At 35.0% G+C, this 17,332-nt stretch overlaps 2 protein-coding genes across 2 annotated transcripts; both read left to right on the forward strand.

Annotated features, from left to right (window-relative positions):
- Positions 2,494-7,718, forward strand: LOC109711208 (probable mitochondrial adenine nucleotide transporter BTL1). The gene is made up of 6 exons (XM_020234138.1): positions 2,494-2,552; positions 2,709-2,897; positions 5,255-5,349; positions 5,652-5,985; positions 6,336-6,573; positions 6,994-7,718. The coding sequence occupies exons 2-6, from the start codon at positions 2,733-2,735 to the stop codon at positions 7,242-7,244; spliced, it is 1,083 nt and encodes a 360-aa protein (XP_020089727.1). The 5' UTR covers positions 2,494-2,552; positions 2,709-2,732; the 3' UTR covers positions 7,245-7,718.
- LOC109711811 (eukaryotic initiation factor 4A-14) lies at positions 10,109-17,119 on the forward strand. The gene is made up of 5 exons (XM_020235056.1): positions 10,109-10,284; positions 12,218-12,287; positions 12,391-12,497; positions 12,597-13,027; positions 16,256-17,119. The coding sequence occupies exons 2-5, from the start codon at positions 12,220-12,222 to the stop codon at positions 16,889-16,891; spliced, it is 1,242 nt and encodes a 413-aa protein (XP_020090645.1). The 5' UTR covers positions 10,109-10,284; positions 12,218-12,219; the 3' UTR covers positions 16,892-17,119.

Below are 17,332 nucleotides of genomic sequence, written 5' to 3' on the forward strand. Positions count from 1 at the left end.
CTGCATACATTAGGACTTTTGTAGGAACAACTTATGAAAGTTGAGTTTTGTAGGAATATATCTGCAATTCACCATATTTATAGGGACGTGTATATAATTAACCCATATATATATATATATATATATACACACTAATATGTATAAATGTAAAATAAAATTAATATGAATAAGACACATAATGTAATTAAAAATTTACAATCATAATCAAATTTTATATATCTATATTTTATTCAATAAAATTTAATATTTTAATAAAAATAAATGTAATTTTAATGTGCGGTAGAAAATTATTTTATCTTCGTACAATATGTATATTTGCATCTCTATTGAATAAGGTCGCATTTTTTACAAATCCACATATATATTATTTATTTTTTAAATATAAATTTTAATATAAATATTTGTCGACTACTAAATTTTTATATCAATCAAATAGAGTTTTGAATTTGATCGAAATTCATTCCAACCAATTTAGAACCCGTTTGGTTTAGATTTTGAAAAAGTGATATTTGTAGAATTAATTTTAATTTAGAAAATTAATTTTGATTAAAAGCTAAAGAGTGTTTGGCTAAGTTTAAACGAAAAATAATTTTTCTGAAATGATTTTGTAAAATTGTTTGGCAAAAAATTTTAGGGCTTTTTTATAAAATAACTCTGTAGAAATTTGAAATTGGCAAAATGACTCTGCCAAAATTTTATTTGTAAAACTAACCCTCCTTTCGCCACATGAGCACCACGTCAGATATTTCTCACAAAGACGGTGAATCGTTCACCGTCTTGTGGGGATTTGCTGTGAAGGTGATGAACCATTCACCGCCTTCTCAAGGGCACAAGAAAGGCGGGAATTTGCTGTGAAGACGGTGAATGGTTCACGCCTTCAGAAGGCGGTGAATGGTTCACCGCTTTTTCAAGGGCACAGAAGATGTTGAATTGTAAGGGTGCAGTTGGAAAGGCGGCCTTGCAAAAAAAAGTGGGAGGAGTTTTGCACTAAAGCGTGCCGTTACGTCCCTGGCACGGTACGGCAGGTGAATGGTTCACCGCATTCGGAATGCGGTGAACCATTCACCGCCTTCACAACAGAATTATAAAGAGGGTGAACGATTCACCGTCTTTATGAGAAATATCTGACGTGGCACCCACATGGCGAAAGGATAATTAGTTTTATAAATAAAATTTTGGCAGGATCATTTTACCAATTTCAAATTTCTACTGGATCATTTTATAAAAAAGCCCAAATTTTACTGTTTAAAAATAATAATAATTTTTTACTGAATTTTATTTAAAAAATTTGAATTTGAATTTAAGATTCTCTCCCAGGTAAATGCTGTTACTCGTTTTCACGCAAACCCAAGCCATATCCCGGTGCCAACGTGTGGACCCCACAAAGTGGGCCCCATTATCCATAACCTTGGGAAACGTGCCCCCAAAATCTAATTCAATTTATTGCTCTCTTTCCAATAATTTTGGGTAAATTGCAGCGCTAGCCCCTGAACTTCAAGTTAATTTCATTTCGGTACTCTTGGTTTGGGATAAATTACACTTTATAATTTTATCGGTAAATTTTAATTTATTATAATTTCTAGCTCAAACTTTTTAAATTATTATAATTAAGTCCTATAATTTAATTTAGTTAGCTAAATATCAATGCACTATTAATATAGAAGTGTAGTATATTAATTATTATCGTATCATTAATCACAATATTTTTATATCACTGTTTATATAAATAATTTACCAATATTTAGTCAACTAAATTGGATCGTGGGACTTAATTGCAGTGATTCGAGTTTAAAATTATAACAAATTAAAATTTAAAAACCAAAAATATAATTTACCAAACTTTTACTAAAATTTTAATTTAGTTTTAAATATTTAACAATATTTTATTTTAATACTTTAAAGCAAATATTATTGTAAGTAATACTACTTGTGTATCTTAAAGTGAGTTTAAATATTTTTATACCAAACTTATCGATATTTCATCATTTTTGGATGAATTGGTGTAAAATTTACGTCTTATTTTTTAATGTACAATTAGCATTTCTCTATTACTATTTACAAATAGTTTATCTATAAATTTTATATTATAAAAATTTTAATTTTTTATCTATCTCGTACTTACAATTTGACGATCTAATTTTTACACAATTTTTTTTTTAACATAATAAGTGTTACGTTGAAATATCAGATAAAAAAAGTTAATTAATTTATCGTAACTACATGGAAGTTAATTAACCCATTAATAAAAATAAAAAAATCAAAATCAAAAATCAAAATCAAAATCAAAATCTAAAATTACAATAAATTTTGATTTTTGGGTTCAGGGACCATAGCGTGAAAGTTAAATGTTTGAGGACGAAAATAAAATTTGGCCGAAAGTGCGCAATTGACTCTTTTCATATTGCACTAGAAAAGAAGAAAAAGTCCCCAAAAATAGGAGAAAATAGGAAAGAAAAAAAGAAAAAAAAAATCTCACGAATCGATTCAAAAAAAAAAAATCAAAAATAGGAGAAAATAGGAAAGAAAATATATCGCTTTCACAAAAAGCACAAGTAAATTACGATCTCTTCGTATTCTTATTCCTCACGTTTTTTTTTTTTTTTTTTTTTTTTTTTTTTTTTTTTTTTACTTAAGAAGGGTTCATATTTTGTAATTTTTTTAATTTTTTTAATTTTTTGATTTTTAAATTGCGTGGGGATTGAAATTAGGGTTTTAGGGATCGCGGCGCGGCAATGGATTTGGAGTCGGTGAGGGGGAAGAAGCGGTGGGCGTGGGGTGATCCGTACGGGATCGTGACCAAGGAGGAGCTCGACACCAACAATGGCGGCGGCGGCGGCGGCGGCGGAGGCGCCGTGGAGATCGGGATTCGCCTCCCCGATGTCGGCGGCGCGATCAAGGTCGTTTGCCTCATCTGAGGCTTAAATTTTTTTTTTTTCCTAATTTTTGGTTGATTTTTTGTGGTCATTATAGTGGATTTTTCTATTTTGTTGTTTTTTTGGGGGGTCACTGTGATGGATTTTCATTTTTTTTATTGATTTTTTGGAGTCATTATAGTGGATTTTGATCTAAGTTTACTTTTTTTAGTCGATTTATTTTTTTCTAAAGTCCGATTTTTCCCCTTTTTTTGTTGATTTTTGTGTCATAATAGTGGATTTTAATCTAAGTTCAATTTTTTTTTCCCCTTTTTTGTTGACTTTTGGGGTTATTATTGTGGATTTTGATCTAAGTCCACTTTTTCCTTTGTTGGTTGATTTTTATCCAAATCCAATTTTTTCCCCTTGTTTTGTTGAATTTTGTGGTCACTATAGTAGATTTTTAGTAGTAAAAATGAAAGCTTTTTGGGAGGGTTTATCTCTTTTTTTTTCTTTTTTTTTTTTTCTTTTGTGACCATTATATTTGGTTTCAGTAGTAAAGTTGAGATCATTATAGTTTTTCTCTGTGTCCTTTTGTTTTTCCAATTTTTTTTGCTCAATAGCTTTGTGTCTAATGCTCTGATGTTTGATCCATTTTGTGCCCATAATTACTTGTTAGTTGCATTAAAGTTGGATATTTTTGCTTTTTTTTCTTAAAAAAAAAGCAAAAATATTTTCTTCTGTTAGATCCAAAATCATAAATATGGGTTTTGCTCTTTTTGTGGATTCATTCTTTTTTTCCATGCAATACATGTCTCATAGTAGTTTAGGAAGTTGATGTGTTTGTTGATGCCCTAAAACATCTATGGACTCTATTTCGTGCTCACCATATTTTTCCTCAGTGATAAAATTGTGTGAATTCCTCCAAATATTTGATCTGATCAGAATCATTGTGCATGGTATAACACTGTTGCAATGAGGTTAATGCGATGCAAGTACGATTTTCTTTACTTCTTAACCCTTTGCGGGCGCTGGAGAGTGTTTCGAAGTATCACACTCATTTTTTGTCATGAAAAGTTGCGTAAATTCCATTTTGCATGTTGTGTTTCTGTTGTCAATGTGGTACATTTGTTGTTTTTGTAGCACTCTTTTTACATTTTTTTTTTGACCTTCACCAATGTATAAGCTTCAAGAATGATATTGTGTGCCTTTTTCTGATATTTCTGGTTTAGTTTCTTAGGTTGTTGCAATTGCATGGATAGCAATAATTTGCATAATCCTTTTTCAGGAAACTTTGTTTATTAGCATTAATATGTGAGGCAATATCATGCATGCCTCTGGACGTATTGTCCGATGCCTAGTTTCATGTACATTATAATAATAATGTACGGCATTGTCAAGTTTCAAAATTTTCAATTCACGAATTCTTTCTAGAACGTTTGGGGTGTGTTTCATTTGGGTCTTTGACATGTGAACTCAACTGAACTAAGTGAGATCGGTCAGCTATTTTAATACTTGTCTGGATCCGGAAAGGAACTTTGTGGGAAATGATAGGTTGTTTTGTATATCTTGTTTTGAAAATGAGAAGCGCTTTGTATATGACAATTTGTCGTCTCTTTGTTTTGTCGTGACGCTTTCCACTGCCTAAATGAACTTGTGGAGGGCTGGACATTACCACAGTGGCGTAAATCATGAAAATAATGTAATAGCTGTTCTGCTTTTGAGCCTTGTACGGTTGATGGAAATCCCAACAGCTTGATTTTAATTCGGAACAAAAATTCTCAGGACACCTAAAACCTCATTTGGAGAGGTTTCTCGATTCTCGCATGCGTCGTTTATTGACTTTGAGATGTGCTCTAGGTCCTAACCAGCCCCATATAGTAAGAAAAACTTTGCAGGGCGACAACAAGCTATTTCTTTCTGTACTAACTCTATTTTGGTTATCATGATTATGCGTTGCCTCCTACTTTGCACAATCGTATTATTCTTGAACATCATCCTTGCCAAATTGGAAATCTAAATTTGCAAAGTGAAAGCTAGCATTTCTTGTTCTGCGTGTTGTTTTCTTCTAGCAATGGCAAAATGAAATACAAGACCCTTTTAACGTCTTTTGAACTATTATTGCCTATATCTGTTCAAGTCATACGCAACATATCTGAGGAACATAACATGTTACATTACAAGACATCATGCACATTGTTGTTAAACTAGAGATACTTCCTTCAGTGATTTCTTTGATTTATATATGGTTTTGAATTAGATCCTATTCGCAATTTTGTCTAATACCATAATAGGAGGTCCAATTCACTGGTTGTTTATATGCAATGTAATTGGAATTAGTTTTAGCGGCAGCAACAGTTTTTGTACCGTTTGTGATGGATGTTATGCTCCATTTGTTGCAGAACTTGTTTAGGAGTAGAGAAGTGGTGGAGTTTGTGAGCGGGGCATTAGCGGGTGCAATGACAAAAGCAGTTCTTGCGCCCCTGGAAACTATTAGGTGAACCCCTCTTAATTTTCTTCGGTTCTGATATTTTGATTCCATATATATATATATATATGTATAAAATTTGCTTCCGTGTTCTCTTTGTTAGAAGGTCGGACACTTTAATAAGTTTGTCTTAAGTGGTAATACATGCGCCTATCAGGCTTCTTTGCTTTCTCGATGCACTTCTAAATAACCAGCTAGAAGTTATGCTATTAAACTTTTTTTCCTTCTTTTTTAAGATGATTTAAAGCAAATATTTGCGCTGTAGTGACTGCACTTTATCAACTTTGTGTTGGGATGCTACTTTATTGCAGGACAAGAATGGTAGTAGGCGTTGGGTCGAAACACATAGCAGGTAGTTTTGTAGAGATCATCGAAGAGAACGGGTGGCAAGGGCTTTGGGCCGGAAACGGTGTCAACATGCTCCGAATAATCCCAAGTCAGGCGATTGAGCTCGGCACTTTTGAATGTGTCAAGCGAGCCGTAGCATCGGCCCAAGAGAGTTGGAAAGAGAACGGACGCCCACATTTTCAGATTGGTCATTTCAATTTAGATTTATCCTTTTCATGGGTTTCTCCCGTGGCTGTTGGTGGAGCAGCTGCTGGTATTGTGAGCACTCTCATGTGTCATCCTCTCGAGGTTCTCAAGGTAAGAGACATGTTGAATTGCTCTCTAGTTTTTTATTATATCCCTAATATTACATGCTGCCTTGAAATCATTCTGATTACTTGTACTCTAGCTAGTATTTTATACTTGAAATATGTGGATCTTATTGTCCCTTTCTCCTATATTTGAACAGTAGTTCTGTTTAAACTTTGGCGCATAGAGTTAATGTTATGATCATATCTTCAAAGTTGAAAGTTTTTTGTGTAATTTGCTTATGATTCAGTAAAAGTATATGATGATTCTACGCAAAAAATATGACTTATTGTTTGGTCTATCTTATAATTTGCTCACTGATGGATTAAATGCCTCATCCATGATGTTTTCTATTACAGGACAGATTGACTGTAAATAAAGAGGCGTACCCCAGCATCGGCCTTGCTCTCAACAAGATATACAGGGAAGATGGTTTTACTGGCTTTTATACCGGCCTCTGTCCCACACTGATCGGCATGCTTCCGTACAGCACATGTTACTATTTCATGTACGAGAAAATCAAACATACTTACTGCCAGGCCAAAAAGAAATCGGCTTTGAATCGAGCTGAGCTTGTGGTTATCGGAGCTTTCTCAGGTAACGACTTATCTCCATATCATCCTTTTGATTAAGGAAACTTATTTCCATGAGGGTTAAAATTATAATAACCTGCTAACATTTTGCGTCTGCTAAGCCCCACCATCTAATGTTATTAAGGCTTTTGTTAGCGAGCATTTCATATGGAAATTTATGTTAATTAGATTATTTCTCAAAAGCTTTGAAGCGAAACACAAGTGAAAATTTCGACTTGTGATAACATTAGATAGGGGCATTAAACCGAGCTCAGTTCGCCAAACTGTAACTGTAGTGGATCATGTCGCAATTTGAAAATCGTTAGTCGCTTTATGATTCTGAACCTTCTGCTCATTAATCACGAATTCCTGTATCTCTTAATTAGCTGTTTCTTTTATATTTCGATAAGAAAAAAATGTATTGAGAGTTTAGTTTACCATGCAGGATTAACTGCGAGCACCATTAGCTTCCCATTGGAAGTGGCGAGAAAGAGGATGATGGTCGGGGCCCTGCAAGGACAGCGGCCGGCCCACATGGTCGCAGCGCTGTCGGAGGTCGTCAGTGAACAGGGCCTCCTGGGTCTATACCGAGGGTGGGGTGCGAGTTCTCTCAAAGTCATGCCGTCCTCGGGAATCACTTGGATGTTCTACGAGCTATGGAAAGATATTCTACTAGTAGGAAAACCTCATATTTAGCACTTCTGAGGAGAGAAGTTAATCATAAATTGCTAACTCGGTGTTTCCCGTCGTCGCGCCCTTGATATGGGGGAGATTTCTAATTTTTTTTTATCCTGCCCATACTAGAGGTTTAGGTGCGCGTAACTAGTGTTTATTCGCCATCTATTCGCGCCCGCTTATTATTAAGAGGATTGAGAAAGAGTGGGGTGTAACAGTTGGTTGTTTCAGCTTTTTCGATTCGAAATTTGCTTTCCATGGAGGAGAATTTCTCTTCTGCTGCTGCAGATGGATGTGGCAACAAGGTTTGCTTTGCTTTTTGAAAAGTTAAGGATGGATTTGGAAATCTTGTGAAATTTTATGTATTGAACTCATAATTTAGCGAATTCGCCGACTTTTCTGAGAGATATTGAGAACTTCTATCTACATATCTGTTAGTGTTTCTGTACATTTTATTAGATAATAGCTGCAGTAATAAGCTTCTATTTACATGTATATTGGGATGTGAATAGGTTAATGTAATTGTTTGCTCTCAAATTTCCAAAACCACTTTTATCTGAGAGGATGCAAAGATTACTAAAATATTGTTAATTCTTAAGCCACAATTTTTTCTCTCTTTTTTTTTTTCATATTTCTTATTTTTGTGGTGTATGATCTGATCATAAATTGAAAGTATATGTGGGGTAAAAAATTGGTAGTATTTGTGCTGTATGCAAATAGAAGATGAACAACATGCAACAATGAAATATTTCTGCCAGTTCAGGAACTAAACGAATGAAATATTATTAAAAGTTAGCTCAATTATGGAAAATTTTCTTGTAAATACCAGTTTTTTTCCTTTCTCTCGACTTTTAAAAATTTATATTTTGCCCCCCTTAAAAGTTCAAAAATATAATGAATATTTATTATATGTTAATAAATATTTCAATCCTAATCCTAATGAGATTCAGGATATTTAGGGGTTCCGTTATTCTATATATACGCCCCCGTTTTCTCCCGTAGGAACGACGGGAAAAAGAATACGATCTAATTCGAGAATCCACAAAAATCTTCCTTCTTCTCTCTCTTCTTTCTCTCTGGGATTTCCACCTACGTTTCCGGGGTTTTAGAGCGTGGACATAGGAGAGGACTCTGGTAGCCCTCTCCGATTGGCATCCGTGACGTAAGGCGATTCGTTCCGTGACGTAAGGCATACGCGTGGAAGAAGACGAGAAACGTGGGAGATCCAGAAGCATCGAGATAAGGACGATCCAAGAAGGCTTGTAAAACGAGTAACCCGATCCGATTCCGGTTCCCAGATACGTTGGCTATTCGGTTTGTAAGTTTCCACTGCCTATTATTTCAAACAATTGTGTTAACAAAGAGAGCAAAATGATCAAATTGTTCTTACATCTTATACAAGAAAAAAAATAATTTTTAATATATTTTAATTATTTTGAAAGATATTTTTAGTATAAATTATAAAAAAATGGATAGAATAGTGATGAAACCCTGAAGGAGAGGGCTAAAAATAATAATTTAAAATATTGAGGGTATAAAATGTAAGTTTTTGGAAGTTATGAAAGAAAAGTAAAAAAAGTGTGTATTTATAAAAGAATTTTTTATACTTTAGCCTTTAAAGTTTAATGATTAAAATATATTAAAGTTTAATCACACCATCATTATAAAGTTTAAATGATGGTGTGATTAACCAAAGGTGAGGAAACTGAGATATGAATTAGGAGATGGGACATCGGACATGACATGACTCCAACATAGTGGCTCGGCACCTTCTTACAAAACTAGGACGTGGACATGATGTGAACATCATTAATAAAATATAATATTTTAATATAATAATTATATATATTTATTATATATAAAATTTTTATTTTGCTAAAATATATGAACGAATGTTAATAAAATTCTTATTGATAATTCATGTATACTAAAAAAAAGAAAATTTTTATCATAGACAATTTATTTATATTGCCCAAAAAAGTTTGCATGTAAAAGCTCAATATTTATCACCTTTGATGCGCATCCGTAACGCGTTCGCATAAGACATATGAGTATCCGGCGTGGGCACGCAAGGTTTATAGAAATGTCGTGACATACAACTAGTGAATCATGACTTTGGTCTATATAAAGTACGTAGAGTTTTATTGGAGTTGGATGCGACGTTTTTGTTCAAAACTAATAAGAAATTGAGTAATTGAAATCTTAGCTGCAACAAAATATAAAAGCCAAGAATCTCATAGCAAAGAAAAAAAAAAAAAAAACAAAACAAAAAAAAAGAGTAAACTTCAAATACCACTCCTATAGTTTCGCACTTCCTCACTTTAGTAGCTTGTGGTTTAAAGTGTATCAAGTTAGTGTCCTGTGGGCTGTGATTTCATTTTTATTTTTTCGTCAGCTTTTCTGTTAATATTTCGTTAAATTATATACAAAAAAACTTCAGATATCCTACTTAAGTTTATCAAATATTCACTTAAGTGCCCTTTAGTTTAAACTTTGTCACTGATTTAACGAAAAAAAATTAGTGAAATCGATAATAAAAAGATAAAAACGAAACCACAAGATACTAAATTGATACACTTTAAACCACAGGGTACTAAAGTGAGAAAGTGTGAAACCACCGGGGTGATATTTAAAGTTTTTCTAGAAAAAAAAACAGATTAAGGATGAGAATAAAAAATAGATAAAGGTTAGGGACCAACAACACAATTAACCCCGCGAAAGGAAACAGAAATTGCGGGGTGTATTTCAAATTATCATATAGATAAGGGTGGTTCCGTACATTTTTTACCTACCTTAGTCCTTAACTTGTAATCGGAGCCCACAATAAATGGGCTTTTCGGGTAAGATCCGGCCCACTTGAAAACCCTACCCTCTCCTACTTCGACTCGCCCCTCTCTCTCTCTCTCTCTCTCATCTTCCTCGAACCCTAAAAAGCCGACTCTCGCGGCCGATCCAAAACCCTCTCTCACCGCCGTTGAATCCGAGGCTCGATCTCGGGTGCGGCTACCCCGCTCGATCCCTCGCCCTTCGCAATCTTCTCTCCTCTCGATTCAAGAAGCAGGTGAGGCTGATCTCTCGCTAAATCTATGATCAGTACTATGTTTTTACCCCTCTTTTTGGCTCGATATCTGCTTTTTCTTTGTCTTTTGGGTAATTTCTTAGATCTAATAGGTTCTTATTGTTTTTTGCATGTTTTTCTAGATCTTGTAGTTTCTTTTTGTGCTTTTGCGTATATTTCCGTGGAAAAAGCTGTTTTTGGGGGGTTTCCTGTTTATTTTCGCTCTTTTTTTATTAGTCTTTAGCTAGAAATTTTTAACTTTTAGATTGAGACTGGGAATATTTTTTTGGTAGTTTTTTGTAGTAATTTTTAATTTAGATATCTGAGAATTGCGATTAATCTGTTGGTAGCTTGACTAGTGTGATAATTCGTATTCGATAAGTTTTTTTCTCCTTTCATTCACAGAGCATGTTTTTGTTGTACATATGGATTGTTTTGTTATGATGTTTTAATAGTTATTGTTATGCAGGTCCAAATTTTTAATGTTCAACTGTGGTTATGATGTGCACAGCTGCTGTGCACTCTAGATATTTGATATTCTGAAAGATTTTCTCAGAATTTTAAGTGCTTTGAATGTCAAAATAATGTCTTGATCTCTTCTAATAGTAACAAAATATGTGCTGTGTTCATTTATATACTTTTTGTTGCGAAAGTTGGTATGGGCAAAGGTTTGTTTCCTGTCACACCCTGACATTGCAACTTGTTTTCTGTGCTTTTTAATTAAACACTTCAACCCCAGGCCTTTGAAATTTGCTATACTTTAGTCCTGATTATTGTGTTAAAAAAATATCGGTTGCAAAGTGATCTTGTAATGTGATTCATGCATTCAGTTTAGCCGCCTTTCTCATCCTTAAGGGCGTGTTTGGTTCGCCTCTTTTTCATCCTGGAATCAGAATCGAAATGGGTGAATCCGTTTGTGGGTGTTTGGTATGCGGGAGTTCCATTTCGATTCCGATGTGGAATGGGAATCCCCCAATCACCTCTTTTTCTAATCCGGCCTAGGAGTCTGGATTGAAAGTTGAATCCGGACGGAATGGATATTTATTCGGATTAAATTTATTTTTTTAATTTTTTTAATTAAAATATGAGTTTAAATTTAGAAATTAAATTTATAATTTTAAATTTTAATTTGAATTTGAATTAAAAATTAAAATTTAATCAAATATTTTGAATCTAACTTATAAATTTGAATTTAAATTAAATTTTAATTTATATAAAGTTTTATTCAAATTTTATTTAAAACTTAAATTAAATTTATGGATTCAAATTAAAATTTAAATTGTAATTTTAAGTTTGAATTTGAAAAAATCGACATTTAGTTTTTATATTTTGAATTATCCACTCAACTTCAAAGTTTAAATTTTTTAACAAAAATAGATTTAAAATTTTGACATTATTTCAAAATTTTGATGTAAATTTTTAATATTTAATTTTCAGTTTGAATTTAAATTAATATATTATAAAGATAAAGTTAGTATATTAATTTGATTACGTTTTTTATATCTATCTGAACCAAACACCGACAATGGGAATGATTTATTCCGATTCCGATTCAGGTAACGAACCAAACAGAATTAGGTAATGAGTCATTCCGATTTCGATTCCGATTCCGATTCCGATTCCGATTCCAACTTCGAACCAAATGCGCCCTAAATGTGTTGATCGATAATCCTTTTCCCTTTTCCTATACCTTACACACTACACAGTGTGGTTATTTAGAACAGAATATGGAGATGGTGGTTGTTGTTCATAAAAAGTATATTATCTGTCTGCATTACTGGTTATAGGGTGCTTTCGGTTTTACTTGTCTTGTTTTTCGTCCTAGTTTTCAGGTTAATCTGTATAGGAATCAGGTTCTCCAGAAATAATAAATTTCTTGTTTCTTCATTACTTCTTCAGTTTATTCATAATTCAGTTATAATCTTCTTGGTTGCAGACATGGCGGGATTGGCACCAGAAGGCTCCCAATTTGATGCTCGTCAATATGATGCCAAAATGAGTGAGCTGTATGACATTTAACTTCTATTATGGTGTTTTAACGTCTTGTTTCGAATGTACTTTGCATTCTTTCCTATGTTTATTTCTGTTTACCTTGCTTTCTTGTGCTAGGTTATCGACAGACGGCCAGGAGTTCTTTACAAGCTATGATGAGGTTTACGAAAGTTTTGATGATATGGGGCTCCAGGAAAATCTTCTGAGGGGCATTTATGCGTATGGTAGGACCATGAACTTTACTACCAGTCAGAGTTCTGATTTGGTGATGCTTACTTTACAGTAAGTGTATTCACGTGTAAAATACGTCTTTTATTTTTAAGGTTTTGAGAAACCTTCGGCAATTCAGCAAAGGGGAATCGTGCCCTTCTGCAAAGGGCTTGATGTTATTCAGCAAGCACAATCAGGGACTGGAAAGACTGCAACTTTTTGTTCTGGAATTTTACAACAACTTGATTATAGTCTGGTTGAATGCCAGGCTTTGGTTCTGGCTCCAACCAGAGAGCTCGCTCAGCAGATCGAGAAAGTCATGCGAGCACTTGGCGACTACTTGGGTGTGAAAGTTCACGCATGTGTTGGAGGAACAAGTGTGCGTGAGGACCAGCGGATTCTTTCAAGTGGGGTCCACGTTGTGGTGGGGACGCCAGGTCGTGTGTTTGACATGTTGAGGAGGCAGTCTCTCCGTCCTGACCACATTAAGATGTTTGTGTTGGACGAAGCTGATGAAATGCTTTCACGAGGTTTCAAGGACCAGGTCTGTTGTTTGACAATTCTCCTTTCTTATGTGCTTTTAATTTGCATTTGGTTGGGCTTCTTATATACTTTTTCAATTATTCGTATGAAGAATTCTTAGCCTGTGGAAATTAGAAATATTTTGTCTGTCAAAGTACGGAAAATTCCAAGAGAGTACTATTTGCAATTCCCGCTAGTTATCGTGTTCAGTTGTAACTTTGGACCTCCTTATTGCAAGGCTGTGATATGTTGTTTGTATATCGAATATCCTGATTTGCTTTCATGGAGAATGTTTCTGTTTCCTATTAAGCAGTAGTTAGGTACTTTGGTAGTTGACAATGACAGATGCAAGTCACCAACAGTGAAGCCTTAATACCTTAATATGGATAATTGATGATAAGAAATAAGCCATTAGTAGCAGCTATTTGGGCTTGGTTAATGGATGATAGATGTAGTATATTTGTTTGAACCAATCTTATGGCAAAAGTTTTACTTTTATTTTGAGTTTCATCTTATTCAACAGCACAGATAATGAAAATGGCCACTAGTTAAGATTGTGGTTCTAATGTTGCCGTGATTATTCTTCTTGGTGTGTTTATAATTTGTTATTGTTGATTTGTTATTGTTAATGGTAGCACATTAGTTTTCTGCTTGAATTACCATTTCATTCCTTAAGTAAAGAACATTTCAATTAGCATTTTAGTTCTCTTGATAAATATAAAATTGAATCCTTGTTCATAGGGCTCCTGCTAATTTGGATTTTGTAAGGATCAGGCTGTTAGTGTGTGGGTTGTTTATGTGACTTAAATTTCAGTCAATAGGAAACTTGGCAGAAGCTTTATTGGCACACGCTCATGTAATGGGAAGTGATATTGTCCGAGCAGTTTTTGCTAGTCATAGAATAAAAAGATCCAAATCCTCGCTAGACAATGTGTCTGCACTGTGACTATCAAAAAGAGCTCTGGTAATATCAATTTCCTTATAGTGCATGTGTTCATTGAGATTATCTTTAAAAGGATAAAATTAGCAGATGTAGCTATATATTGGAGTTCCTGAGCTAATAATAACGGTTGCTGGAAGATTATTACAAAAGCTTACGTGGAACTTTATACTAGTCTCTAAGTGATTATATTATGAGGTGTCTGTAGAAGGTTGTTACGGTTCTTATCTAAAGATTAGGAATGATGTAAAAGGTACTTCACAGTTAGGTCATTCAACTGTTTAGTGATATTAATAATTAATAATAGAGCAATTTTTTACTAGGGGTAGAGCAGATTCAATGCATGTGGTCACTTTTCTATGCTTTTGTGTCTAGGTTCAGCGAATCTATTTGCCCATAGCTAACTTGCTTTGTCAATAGTATTGCCCTTTTCATATGGAGTACTATAATGCAGATTGCCAGGGTTAAGTTATAGGGAATTGATATTGTTAGACCTCTTTTTGATAATCGCAGAGCAGATATAGTGCATTTAGTTAGGATTTAGATCTTTTTGCATTTTGAATAGCAAAAAGTGCTCTGGCAATATCAATTCCCTTAATTGTATTCCGGCAAAGTTTATGATTGCTAGAGTAGTCCAGAAAGAAATGAATGGCAAGTAGTACCTTGCTATCTATTACTCCAAATATGCCTTGTACTCGATCTGCATCACTGCTATTCAGGTTTGCCAAGTTCAGGTTGAGGGGAGCTGGATTTATGTAAGCGTGGGGTGTGAGTTTGGGGTAGAAAGTTAGTAGGATACTGATCGAGGTAGTAAGGTAAGCACTAAAAGGGGATCATATTGAAGTGGTTGATGTGTTGGAACATAGGTATGAGATTGTGTTGAAATTGACTGTACCAAATGGATTATTAGTTTGCACAATTGGCCATGCTGAGCTGATAAATCGACTCTGTAGCACTACACCACATGAGATAGATCACAGGCCAACCAAACTTTGTTATATGACACTACATCTCATTAAGTATATCCTGGTTATCATCTTTTGATTTTGAATTGCTAAATACGCTTGATCTCAGTTAGTTAAACTGATGTGCCCTTGTATGATTGGCCTGTTACCTATCCTATGTGGTATGGGCATCAGAGAGGAGACTTTCTCCTGGTTGTAGCTGATTGTTTTTTCAGATCTTTGAAAGCTGGCATTAAAGAAAAGACTCTCCTAGTAATAGCCAATTTTCACATCTTTGAAGGTCCAGGGATGAATATTGACATCATGCAGCTTTTGACACTTGTAGACAGAAGAAAGGAAATGTTCAAGTACTCGAGAACATGTGAATTTATTAGTTTAAGTTGAATTGCGTACCAATAGTCCAGAGTTAGCATCTTTATTTCTATACGTCTCTTGACTCTCAAGCATACTAGTAGTATGAGTAAACTCAGTTGAGAGGTGAAGATAAAGTTTACTCTAAACATTCTCTAACAGATAAAAAAGATAAAGCAGAGTCTGTAAAGAAGGTTATATAAGAATTTAAACAGACTTAGTAATTCTGGTAAAGGACATCTTAGTGACGCATGATCTGCACTAAGGCAAACATGTACAACCATCCGGCCAACTGGTCGAAGCTGTACTGTTGACAGGCCATCTTTATCATCCAACTCTGATCTTTGTAAAGTTTCCAATGTGATGAACCTAATTTATTCTTCTAATTTACAATATGCATTGATATTTTGGATGTCTATAATATCGTATATTAGGATTGGTGATGAGGCAGATAATATGAACTGAGAGTAGATAACTAGGTATTATCAAAACTGAACTTCTTGGTCATGTTTAGGAGTAGAAATATGTTGTTTCCTGCAGTTGGAACAATATAAGATTCATTGTGTTGCCGTGTGGATGTACTTATAAACAGAGAATCCAGTCTTGTTTGACCGGAAAATGGGTTTCAACGGCCCCGTGGAATGATCAATCTGATCGAAAATTCAATCTCAGTTCTTGTTTAGATTGTAAATATCTCACCCCACGATATCATATTTGTTGCCAGTTACTTAGAAACTCCTGGAAATTTGGTTCTGGTTGTATTTTGATCCAGGATATTATACTTGGTAACTTTAGCAGATTCAGATTCAGATCTTATATAATGATCCAACAAGAAAAACAAATCTAATCATTCTTTTCAGTACATACAGTTCTTACATTCCCAAACGTACTGCAAAAATGATGTAGCTTGTATCCCTCGGGTTAAGTTGGCATTGTTTCAATTCTTGCCATATGGGCTTTCCTTATATAACAATAATTTTTTTTGCCATTGCAGATTTACGACATCTTCCAGCTACTTCCCTCCAAGATTCAGGTGGGAGTGTTTTCTGCCACTATGCCACCTGAAGCCCTGGAAATCACCCGCAAGTTCATGAACAAGCCCGTTCGCATCCTTGTGAAGCGTGACGAGCTCACCCTTGAGGGAATCAAGCAGTTCTACGTCAACGTAGAGAAAGAAGAATGGAAACTCGAAACCCTGTGCGACCTTTATGAAACCCTAGCCATCACCCAGAGTGTCATCTTCGTCAACACCCGCCGCAAGGTCGACTGGCTCACCGACAAGATGCGCAGCCGCGACCACACCGTCTCCGCCACCCACGGTGACATGGACCAGAATACCCGGGACATCATCATGCGTGAATTTAGATCGGGCTCTTCTCGCGTGTTGATCACTACCGATCTTCTTGCCAGGGGTATCGACGTCCAGCAGGTCTCCCTCGTGATAAATTACGATTTGCCCACCCAGCCTGAGAACTATCTGCACCGTATTGGACGAAGCGGTAGGTTTGGGAGGAAGGGTGTGGCAATAAACTTCGTGACTCGCGATGACGAGCGGATGCTGTTTGATATCCAGAGGTTTTACAACGTGGTGATCGAGGAGCTGCCATCCAATGTCGCTGACCTCCTCTGAGGAGTCATCTTTCCTTTCACCAAGTCCAGGTACTCTGTGTTTAACTTATTTAGGTCTGCTTTTTGTTCTTCGTTTAAAATTGAAGCCACCTCTCCTTTTGGCATTATCGTTTTAAGGGTTGAATCTATGTAATGTTTTTTTAGTGGGAGTCAATTGTTTTATGCGATGTTTGGAAATTTTTGTAGCAGTCATATTATTAGATTGTGCTGTTTCTCGCCGTGCTTTCCATTTTTCTCTTCCTCATTCCTGCTTAACATTTTGACTGCACATATTGTGAAAGCCCATCAGCTGAATTGCCCTACCGAGATCAATTCAGTAGGGCTAATAGAAAGAATTTAAGTGCCGTGCCATGTGATTGTGTGTTTGCCGATAAGGAAAAAAAAAAAAAAACTGTGTACTGAGACATGAAGGCATAAAATATTTATTTATTTTTGACATTAA

This window comes from Ananas comosus, linkage group 6, assembly GCF_001540865.1.
Source record: "Ananas comosus cultivar F153 linkage group 6, ASM154086v1, whole genome shotgun sequence".
Lineage (NCBI taxonomy): Eukaryota > Viridiplantae > Streptophyta > Magnoliopsida > Poales > Bromeliaceae > Ananas > Ananas comosus.